Here is an 11,739-nt window from a genome sequence, read left to right as displayed (position 1 = left end):
ATCTATAATTTTTAGACTAGTGAATACTGGGACAAGTAAATTGAGCAATGTCATTTTTCAACATATTAAATTCAAGTGAAATAATATATAATATACTGTGAATGTATGCCCCCAGCTGCAATTTCTATAAATGATTAAATATTGCTATAGTAAAGTGGGTTGATTTAATAACATAGAATTATACAGTATATCTAGTGATGCCATTCCAGAGCCATTGATCTGGGTCCAGATATTGTCTGATGTTTCTATCTATTCATTTATTATTACTATATTTTCCATCCCATCATTAAATTTAGTACTAATATGCACTTAATTTTCTTTCCCCATTCAATACTGGCTTCTGAGCACCTCTTCAATCCCCTCATCCCCTGCAAAAGAAATACTGTTATAGAAACATATTCATCTTGGTTCTCAATCTCAGAATACAGCTGATTGATAAAACAGGAGACTCTTCCAAGATCTCTTAACTTGTAGAATACTGATCAAAATCATAGGCTACAATTCCAACTGTCTGGGTCTAAATCCCATGTCTACTTCTTCCTTATCTGAAAAAAAATGGATTAATGGTAATCAGCACATGACAGACTGCTGAGAGATCATGTACATCTTTGTAACACTCTTAAAAGTGTCTAACATGGATGGGACCAGGGTGATAGTACAGCAGGTCAGGCCCCTGCCTTTTAAGCCATTGATCCAGATTCAATCTTCAGGACTCCGTGTGGACCCCAGCACCACCAGGACTGATTCTTGAGTGCAGAGTCAGGAGTAAGCCCTGAATACCTTTGGGTTTGGCTCGAAGCAAAACAAGTGTTTAGCACAGAGACTTCAGTACATGTTACTGCTGTATTTGTAGAGAACGAATCAACTTTTAAAATCTTTCATGTTCCCTAATATGTTTTATTTTGGTATAAAATTCTGTAGGTAAGCAGGATCATCTTATCATTGCATAGACTTGTAGAGGTTATCACAGGAATTCTGCAGACAGTGACTTTCGTTTAAATATAGAAGTAATTAGTAGATGCTCAAGGAACTAAGAATCTCATATTCAGAAAATTCTACAAGGTTCCTAGATTACTAGACAATCTTGTGGACCTTGTGGACAGATCAACAGGAAGAGCAGAGGCTGCATTACTTGGGGAGGGGTGTCTTCAGGCCTATACCTGAAGACACATGGCAGCATGTGTTCCATGTGGGTTCGGCCACATGCAGGGCATGCACCTTTACCCTGATACCATCCCTTATAATAGTCTCTCTTCAAAGATACAGATGCAGGATGCAAGAAAGTGAGGAGATGAAGAAGGTGGACCCAAAGAGCTATTGGTTACAGTCTGGGCACCCCCACAAGCACTTCAGAAGTTGCCCTTGTGAGTCACATGCACTTTCCAGGTTGAGTAGACGACATCTGCAGGACTGAGTACTGTATTAGTCCAGGGAGTTTGCTGTTTTGCTGGGAGTGGATAGAACACTGGTTTGAGCACTCCCTGAATATAGATGAAGTGGGAAAAATGAATTTCAGGCAGAAATACAAGCCTATAAATACAAAATCTAATATTCTGAACAATTTTTTAATTTGTATTGAGTATTCCATTATAAACCATTGAAAAATTATTTATAATATTGTCTTTTGACAGCGGGTAGGGCATTTGCCTTGCACACAGCCAACCCAGGTTCGATTCCTTCGTCCCTCTCAGAGAGCCCAGCAAGCTACCAAGAGTATCCCGCCCACAAGAAAGAGCCTGGCAAGCTACCCGTGGCATATTCAATATGCCAAAAACAGTAAGAACAAGTCACAATGGAGATGTTACTGGTGCCCACTCTAGCAAATCGATGAGCAACGGGATGACAGTGACAGTGACATTGTTTCTTTGTGAAATATTATTTAATATAGTTTCCTCAGATTATTATACATGCAATAAAATTTCAATATATACACAAGACATGTGGTAAAAATGATTACATACGTAGTATAGATACACTGCACACACATATGCACATACAAATACACACACACATACACACACACACCTGTCCTTAGAAGTCAAGTTCCTCTTCCCAGAAGAAAAGAATAACTGTAACCTCTTTCTTGTGTAACATCCACCATATTTCATCACTCTCTAAAGACACCCTGTAACTATGAACTCTTGCTCCTCGTTTTCCTCTACCCTAGGAAACCACCAATCTATTTTCTGTTTCTAAACTTGCCTAATTTCTACACTTCACATTAAAAGTTTCAGAAGTATGTGGAGTTTTTGCTGACTAACATTTCTTTCAGCATAATATTTTCAAGGTTTATTCATATTGGAGCACATGTGACTGCTTTATTTCAGAGGCAAAAAATATTGCTATGTATGGACATACCACATATTGTGCACCCATTTATCAGTTGATGGTTATTTGGGTTGGTATTCGGGTTGTTAGCCATTTCAAATCATGCTGCTGTCAACATTTGTGTGAATATGCTTTTCCATGTCTCTAGAAGTGGTGCTGCCATATCATGTGGCAACTCCATATTTAGCACTTTGAGGAAGTGCCAAACTGTCTTCCAAAGCAGCTATGCCATTTCACATTCCCACTACCAATATATAAAGGTCCCAAATCTTCTCTATCTTCCCAATACATGCTCTTTTCTTTTTTTCAACCATGGCCATAATGTGGCTCAGATTTGCATTTCCTTAATAGCTAATGATTATGTCTTTGAGGAAATATGTGGCCATATCCTTTGCCCATTCTTTTTGGGGGGCTGTTTGTCTTTTCATTATTGTCATAGTGCTTTCTTATTCCTGGACTATTTGTGAATACTTTTAAAACACAGCAGAATAAAGAGGCAATACAGAGATTCCCCCTACACACTCCTCATAGGCATCAATACCCCCCAGATTAGTTAGAATGGATAGATCTCCATGGAAACATCATAATCACTCCCAACTCTACTAGAATCCCTATTACATTTTCATCGATTTGCCTCCACAACGCATCTTAGCCAAACCTGCAGAGAACTGAGGGGAGTGACCAGAAGAGCATCAGAATCCCAAATGTGCAGACAGAAGTTAGATTCCCATTGTAAAATACACACGTGTGTGTGTGTGTGTGTGAAAGTGAGAGTAAACTGGTATGGGGTGGCGGTAGTGGTGATGGTGGATGATGGGCAGTTCCCTCTCTTGGCACCAAAAATGGTCATACCTAAAACCACATGAAGAGAAGGTCTGAGTTCTTTCAGGCTTGATATCTGGCCCTACTGAAACCTCCTAGGCAGAAGGCTCTGCTGTGATATCCTTCCTCATTCTCAGTCGGAGGCGGGGGCTACACCTCTTGCAGGATTGGGAGAGAAAACTCGAAATGTGTCCACAAGTCCTCTCACACCCATTCGCTAGGTGACCCTCAAGATTTGGAATCAAAAGAGAAGGGTTGAAAGGTTTCTTTTTACTCTCTACTAACTCTGGCATGTTTTATTTACCTTCGACCCTTCTGTGCAAGAAATAAAGTGCAAGGTATGACCCCTATTACTCAAATCGGGTCGTGCTGTTTTTCTTTAGCTGAATTATTTCCGTTAGTTAAAATTGCCGCAGAACAGGGTGTGAAGGTTACTGAGCGTTTGAATCGGCTGCTTGGTTACCAAATCTAGGATACATTGTACAATCAGCACCTGTTTCTCATCATTCTGTCTCTTTCTGTGTCAGGTACTCAGAATTCCTGACTACCCCAATCTATCTTAGACCTTAGAAATCATGCACAAAGCAATATTTCTTGATATTATACCTACTGTGACAAGTCTGTTATAAAAGACTGTTATAAAAGACAAGTCTGTTATAAAAGTAGGAGCAAAAAAATGGTATATCATGGGACAGCTCAATGGTCAGAAGTGCATACCTGCCAAGTGTTGGAACCGTCCCATGTTCTTTCTATGCCTGCACTAGGAGTGCCCCTAGTAGGCCCTGACCTCAGTTGCGGAAGATCTGGTGGCCCCAATATAGCTGGACCTTAGTTGTAGAGCACAGACAAACATAATGCCAACTCTCAGGCCTCACCGTGAGGCCAAATATTATCAGGAGTGGTCCTTGGCCTCAGAGGGCTTGCTGGGAAGACAGAAGAAAAGGTAATGAAAGAATAAGCAGTCCTTGGGTGCTTAAATTCATTCAAAGTGACTAACTATAGCTTGGGGCATCTACCACCGGCACAGGGCACACCTCTAAGAGAGGGCTGTTCCTTGAGAAATGCACCAAGGCAAAAAGCAACTTTATTCACCCTTAAAGAAGAGCAGAGCAAGAAGGAAGCATATATTGTGGATATGATACCGTGATTTATAAAGGATATTTTAGGAATGGTGGTTTAGTGTAAGAACTTGCATGAGTTGGCCTAGGATAGATCCCTAGAACTGCATGGTAATCCATGCCGCACCAACACCTGAACACCACGGGAAGCGCATACAGAAGCAGCAAGCACGTACCATGCAACAAGTACTCTGACACAACCGGCACCCCCAATAAAAGGTACTGTAGAATCAGACTGGAGCAATAGCACAGAGGGTAGGGTTTTTGCCTTGCATGCAGCCAACCCGGGTTTGATTCTTCTATCCCTCTCAGACAGCCCAGCAAGCTACCGAGAGTATCTTGTCTGCACAGCAGAACCAGGCAAGCTACCCGTGGCATATTTAATATGCCCAAAACAGTAACAACAAGTCTCACAATGGAGACGTTACTGGTGCCCACTCAAGCAAATCGAGGAACAACAGGATGACAGTGCGACAGTGCTACTGTAGAATCAACTGATGTTGCAAATGCCCCCAGAGTATCTACTCATCCTAAATTTTAGAATATGCTGAAATCCTACCCAGTTAAGTATCTCAGACTAGCTGAACATTCTATCACAGAGATCTGAGAAGTACGGTAAAAATTCTGTATATCCAAATATCAGTTTGCGTTAAAACTACACCTGTTCACGTTCAGTGAACAGCATCTATTCACTCAGGGTCACAAATCTATTAAAAGCCTCTATAAAACAAAAAGAAGGAGGCAGAGAGCTAGTACAGGGGGTTAAAGCTCTTTTTTTGCTTATGGCTAACCCAATTTAGATCCTGGGCACCTCAGATGGTCCCCTGAGCCACAAGAGATTGAACCCAGAGCCAAGAGTAAGCCCGGAGTACTACTGGTTGGGGTACGCACCCCCCACCCCAAATCCCTACAGTTCTTAAAGGGGATGTCCCAACTAATTCCAGACCGGAATCCCAGGGAACAAGGTCACTTCTGCTCCTCAGTGCCTACCCTGGAATTGGACTGTGGAGATAGTCCACATAACAAAACCCCCTGAGTTCCCAGGAATAGTCCCCTGGACAAAACACCTTACTCTTAGAATATAAATGACCAGCAAATGCGGACTCAGGAGAGAATGGACTAGATGAAAGGGCAACAGGAAAAAAAAATAGGAAATTGGGACTTTAAGAGTGTCAGCTGATTGGCCCTCTGAAATTACATATACCTGTGGGATGGTTTTGTGGTAAGTACCCTTAAGATCTCTGTCAACATAAAGAATGAACACATGTACAATCCTCATTGTTTGTCTCCTTATATGCTTGTCTCATCCCCTGCAACCCATCCTGGATGGAGGTCGAAGCCAATATGATTGGCTTTAAACATGGACAACCATCCCGCTGGTGACTCAGAATGAGATTCTGAGAGAACTTCATCAATTCGCTGGAGACAACGCACATGAGCCAGATGGTAGATGGCACAGAGAGGAAGGAGAAAAACAACACAAAAGTGATTAACCCTCCAAAGAGATGGACCCACACTCCTTCACAAGCCCTCTCACCCTCCTAGTCTAGCCCCCTTACCCAAATCGAGTATGACCTGCCTCTCGCACCCCACAGCATCCTGCTGGACTGCTTTCTAGACATAAATGATCTCCAAAATGATCTCATAAAATAATCTCAAACTCTTGATCAACTGTGCTTGTGTGCTAGCTTAGTTTTGATGCTGCCTTCCATCCTGCCGTCAATTAAAAAAAAATTTTTTAAGAAAAAAGAAAAAAAGAACCCATCAGTTCTACCCTAAAGGGACCTGGTGAACTCCTTTGCTTTTTCCAGATCTGTGGGAGTTGGCATCCAGGAGGTGCTTTCAGGAACACGGGCTGGAGACCAAGAGGACTTTGGAAAGAACCTCTTCCACGCAGTCCTGGGCCATGCTACTGGGAGGTCCGGGTCACCAGCCCCGTCGCTGCTCCGAAAGGACGCGCGGGGGGGGGGGGGGGCGGGGAGCGAGGGTCCGGGTGCCCATCGGCCGCCGGGAAAAGTAGGGGCCCAGTGAGCCAAGCCGCTGCAGGGGCACCCGGGCTGTGGGCAGGCCCCGCGGACTGTCGCCTGTTGGGGCGGCGTAGTGGGGGGGACAGCCCCGGGGCGGCGCAGCCCGAGTCACCCCCCACTCGTCCCGGGGCCGCCCCCGCGAGCCGGCGGTGCGCGCGCTCCCGGACGCGCTCGGAGTTTGCAAAGTCCAGGCGCCGCGCCCGCCCGCGGGAGCACAGGGGTGTCGGGAGTGGGGGCGCGGGAGAGGGAAAAACCCGCCTCTGGCGAGGAGAGCGGCGGAGAGGGGGGTGTGCAGAGCGCCGAGTTCCGCTTCCTGAACGGCGGCGGCGGGGCTAGAAGCCGGGCGCGGGCGGCGGCGGTGGCGGCGCGGCGGGGCCATGGCCGGAGAGCGGACCCGCAGGTTCACCCGGAGCCTGCTGCGACCCGGGCAGGCGGCCGAGCTCCGTCACAGCGCCGCGTCGGCCGCCGCGGTGGCCGTGAGCAGCCGGCAGCAGCAGCGGGTGAGTGCCAAGTACCCCCCACCCACCTCCGCGCTGGAGGGGGGGTATCCCCGCCCAGCCTGCCCGGGACCCCCGACGCGCCCACCCTCTGTCCCCTGCACGTCCTCCCCCGCTGCCACCCGCGCCGCTGTCACCCCCGCCTGGCAGCGCCACCGACGCGGTCAGGACCCCGCGGGGGACGGGGGCGCGTTGGGGGACCGGACGCTCCGAGGAGAGATTTGCGCGGGCGGCGGGAACGCAGCGTGGGAGAGGATGAGCGAGGGTGGGGGGTGTTATTATTAATTTGGGGGGGACAGGGGGAGGGAGGTGAATGCCTGGCAGTCATGTTGGCACGAGGGGGTGGGTGTTATGCCCTCCTCCCCCACCCTGAGGGGCCTGGAGACAGCACAACGCATCCCCCATCTTGGGGGTCCACAGGCCTGCGTGTTCCGTCGCCCCTAAAGCTGGGGGCAGGAGGCGAGGGCATGACCCAGGCTCCTTGCCCTAGCTAAAACTGGGAACCCTTGCTCCTCCAATGCCCACCCCCCCCCCCAATTTGAACACTCACAGGGAAATCAGTGCACTTGGTACCACCACCCACCCGACGGCGAAAAACCCACAAACCACTTTGTAACTACACCAGAAAGGGCTGGGGGGTGCGGGGGAGCCGCCGCAAGGCGATGTAGGTTATTACGTGTCCTGTGATTGCTGGTATATGTATGTATGTATTTTTCCCCTAAGATGTTTCACGGGTTCTCCCGCCAAGATCGCTCTACTGGTGACTTCCTTATTGAAGGGCTTTCTAAGTGCTGGGTGAATTCCGCGGGAAAACCCTGCCCGGGGCAGCCGCCAAGCAGGGCTCCTCCGATGCCCAACTTCTAGCCTAGGAAAGGTCCAGATGTTCCTGCGTTCCAGTAGGTGTCACCCTGCGGGGTGCAAAGGAAAAGCGGCTCAGGGGGGAAGAGGGGAAGGCGGTGGGAAGCGCCCCGAAGCCCTTCATTCAAGCTGACCCCGGCGGTCACGCTGCTTTCCAGGGTCTGCCACTGCAGCACTGGAGTCCTTCCTTGGGTTTCATTTTCCTTTTTTTGCCAGGAAATATCACTAGGAATTAATGGCTTCTTGTAAAAGTGTCAAAGAAGTGTTCCTGTTGCCAGTCACCCATGTGGAGGCGCCAAGAGCTGCCCAGAGCCAATTCCCACAGCCAGGGCTTTCTCTAAAGCCTGAGGTCAGTAAGTTGGACTGGACGGAAGCAAATGACCTGGCAGAGGAGATAGGGGTGACTGGGGAGTGAGGCATCTTGGTGGCCCAGTTCCCTTCTCTTTCACTTGCGCAGAGGTGATTCAGCTCTTCCCAGCCTTGCCAAGAGCTCCCATGGTTAGAAACCAGCCTGTACAGTGGTAGAAAAGGATAAAATGTTTAAAAAGGTAGAAAGGATAAAATGTTTAAAAACGTTTCAAAACGAGAGACAAGTTGAGGGGGGGGGGTTGTTGTCGTTGTTGTTTTAAAAAAGGTTCCGTCTGTTTTTAAAAAATGAAACTTGTGCAGGCATGCAAAGATAATTTTTGGTTTTGAATCATCTTTCAGGAGTGTGACTTGGCTGTTCTCTGTCATTCAAGCTGCAATGATTTCATTTGTGCTTGATTCATTTTAGTGCATCTTAATAATTATCTGGTGGAGATGTGCGGGAGAAAGAAAGAGATGGTCTTCAATAGAAACAAATGGCCTTGAATGTTTCATTTAATTTTCTTGAAAGTGGGTCTCCTAGAGATTTCCTAGCATTGAGAGTTCTATAGTTTGATTCCCAGATACCTTTCTGCACACATATTGCTTTCTCCAAATATCTTTCCTATCTGAAGTCCCCAACATCTTGTTGAAATGAATGAACTCAATGTTCTCCAAACAGACTGGGGAGAAGGGATTCACTGGGCAAGGTGTGCCTGCCTCCGAGCTCTTACTTCAGCACCTTGGCCAACACTCCTGAACTAGCATTTGCCAAGACCTTTCAAGGGATCACAAACATCTAGTCAGGCAGCATTGGCAGGGATTTTGGCACAAGACGATTGCTCCTTTTACTTTCCTTCCAGCCAGTTATTCTAAAGGGAAACAGGAAAGTGAGGAGTTCTCTGACTTGACACCCACACTCAAGGGATTCTGTGGGGCAGAGTCCACTTTAAGCTTAGAGTCTTATCATCGGATTTTGCAGTAGAGACCGTAGAGACTAATCCTAACTAACACGGAGTCCCTTAAGACTCTATATTTGTTGGTCCAAGTCCTCCGATCTTGCTTTTCAAAGGAGAAAATGAATAGGATGGTGGGGGGGCACGCTGGGGAAGATTATAAACATCTTTCTTCAATACAAGCCAATAGGACTGTGTGTATTGGAGTTAGCTGCCTGTCATCAATTGGAATATAATTGAGAGATACAAAGTTTCTCAAACTTATTTAACCTACCATCCCTTTTCCAAAATAAAAAAAAAATCACTCAGTTCCCTCATGGACATCTTATTTTTAAGAGAACAGAAGTTGCACCCAAGGCTACTCTCTTCCCCTTCTCCCCCACTTCCACCATGCCAGTGGGGTGGGGAAGAGGGGGTGTGGTTGGTACTACGTTCTTTGGGTAATGTTGCAGGATACTACTGAGAATAAGTGACTGGATTCTTGCAGTTGCCTTCCTGGAATCCCTGTTTTCGGGACTCAAATGGTCATTACAAAAGATTGTTGTTGAGTTTAAACTCTGTTCTAAAAGATAAAGTCAGATGAGCCTTTTGGATTAAGAAGGTGGTTTGGCACTTTGAAAACTTCAATAGTTAATGTGATTGCTGGGGAAAACAAAGGTGGAGCTCAATTTCCATTTTAGCCCATGACACTTTTGATGGGTTCTTGTAGGTCCAACTCTGAATTCAGACCCACCTTCTTCTGTATCCTTCTGAAGAATAATCACCAGGAGACAACTGAGCTCCCAAAATAAGGAAACAACTGAATGCTTTATTGCAATAATTTTATAATGTTAAATAAAGTCAGACACTGAAATAAAAGATGTTTAAAACCTGTGTAATCTTGCTTATGAAAGTAGAATTTGAAATGGTAAAATTTGTGAAGTGGTGATTCCACAAGAAATTTAGGAGAGAGTTGTTAGTGCCAGGAATGCATACTCAAAGAGTGAATACTCAAAGTATTACATAATAATACTTAATTGAATTTGTTCGAGCGGGCACCAGTAACGTCTCTTATTGAGAGACTTATCAAGTCTCTCTCAATACTTCATTATGTAAAATAAATAAATAAAGTCATATAATCTAAAATAAAAGAGTCAGTGCTAGTTTGGTTTTTATAGTTGGCATTTCTGTATTGTACACACAGTATTTGCTCAGAGAACGGAATTAAAACTAGAATGCTTGTGTGCATAAAATATAAGTATAGTGGCCGGAGAGATAGTACAGTGGGGAATGCGCTTGCCGTACATGAAGTTAATCCAGAGTTCAATTCCTGGCACCCCATGAGGCCCCTTGAGCATCACTAAGAGTAATTCTTGAATTCAGAGGCAAGAGCAAGTCCTGAGCACCACCAAGTGTGTCCCCCTCCCAAAATGTAACTATGTGATGGTAATGACTAAGATATGATTATTAAGATATTGATCTTGGTTTGGATGTCATTTTCACAACATATGCATCTATCAAAGGAATGGTTTAATTGCATAATTAAATACAAATTTCATATTTCAAAAAATCTCCACATTTTGAAAATTAAGCAATAATTATGAACAACTGTCATATTCTGGAAATGAAGTAATTTTTATTAGTTAGGTTAAGGTTTCTTTTATGGAAAATAAGAGAAAAAGCCGAATATCGGATTCAGTTAGGTTTCAGTTATTTTCTGACTTGCCTTTCCTGGGATTTTCCTGAATCAAACTACTCCAGGACTGCATACCAGAAAATGCTTAGAAACATTTGTCCTTGTGAGTACTTGAGTATTTTATTTTACTTTACTTGAGTATTTTATTGTATATAACTCATACAATCTCACAAGTGTAATGCTACTAAATATTTCTGTTCTGAGAGATTATTTTTTTAAAAGGCATATTTGCATGAATAAGTCTCTTTAGCTTCTCGAATTAATTAAGCTAAAAACATAAGATGTGCTCACTTTACTGCACAAATATATGCATCGAATTCACTAGCATATCAAAAAATTCTGATATACATAAACACTTTTCTCTTCAAACCGTATCAGATCTGTCATTCTAAGGGAATGGAATTTTTGCTATGAATGTGGCTGGCGGTCAGAGTAACGGAAAACTTTGAGTAAAGGGCAGTGTGCGAACTCACAAGGGTCGTATAATGGAAAGGAAGCTACAAAGGCAGGTAGAGGTTTACCCAAGACTGATGATTATCTGGCCAATTCTGTTTACCTGTTTGCTTTGGGCAGGGCTGCGGGGGTGGTGACATTGTTTCCAAGCAGTGCTCATGAAGACCAGGGACCAACCAGCACCTCTTGGCTAGCTGGCCCAGCAGTTCTGTGCGAAGGCCTAAGAATGAGCATAGGCTTTTCTGTAACCCCCAGGTGGTACTCCGGGGCCAAGTTTTTATATGCTTTCAAGCGAAGGACACCGTGCGGTGCCAGGAATGGAGCCCAGGTTGGGCGCATGCCCAGTACACATCCTAAATACTGTTCTGCTTTGGCAGTTTGTTTTTTTTTTTAATCTACAGCCTTTTATGTGTTTGTGTGTCTTCTGGATCACATGCACCCTGGAACACTTTAGAACATTCACGCTAACACTGAGTGAATGTTCCTCTACAACCAATTCATTTTTCCTTTATACCCAACATGGTTACCATCCTCCTTTGATGAAGAAATGTTCGGTCAAAAGGGATTTCACTTAGCTAGTATATTTTCCGCTCGCCATGCTTCCCCTCCCAGAAAGGATGAGTGGGTAAAGAGAGTGTATCCTACAGTTATCAGGAGAAT

General features: G+C 45.1%; 1 protein-coding gene across 3 annotated transcripts in view; it reads left to right on the top strand.

Moving 5' to 3' along the window:
• The first annotated feature begins 6,499 nt into the window (after positions 1 to 6,499).
• The window catches only part of DOCK10 (dedicator of cytokinesis 10), a 314,615-nt gene continuing 309,375 nt past the window's right edge, over positions 6,500 to 11,739 (top strand). For 2 of the 3 annotated variants that reach the window (XM_055120250.1, XM_055120249.1), the window contains exon 1: positions 6,500 to 6,795. In XM_055120250.1, coding sequence (XP_054976225.1) covers positions 6,673 to 6,795 — 123 coding nt within the window. In that variant the 5' untranslated portion in view covers positions 6,500 to 6,672. The remainder of the gene's footprint in view (positions 6,796 to 11,739) is intronic. The other variant, XM_004610790.2, reaches the window with a different exon arrangement.

The sequence above is a fragment of the Sorex araneus genome, chromosome X (genome assembly GCF_027595985.1).
Source record: "Sorex araneus isolate mSorAra2 chromosome X, mSorAra2.pri, whole genome shotgun sequence".
NCBI lineage: Eukaryota > Metazoa > Chordata > Mammalia > Eulipotyphla > Soricidae > Sorex > Sorex araneus.
Note: the sequence above shows the minus strand (reverse complement) of the source record. Positions and strands in the feature narration are given on the sequence as shown.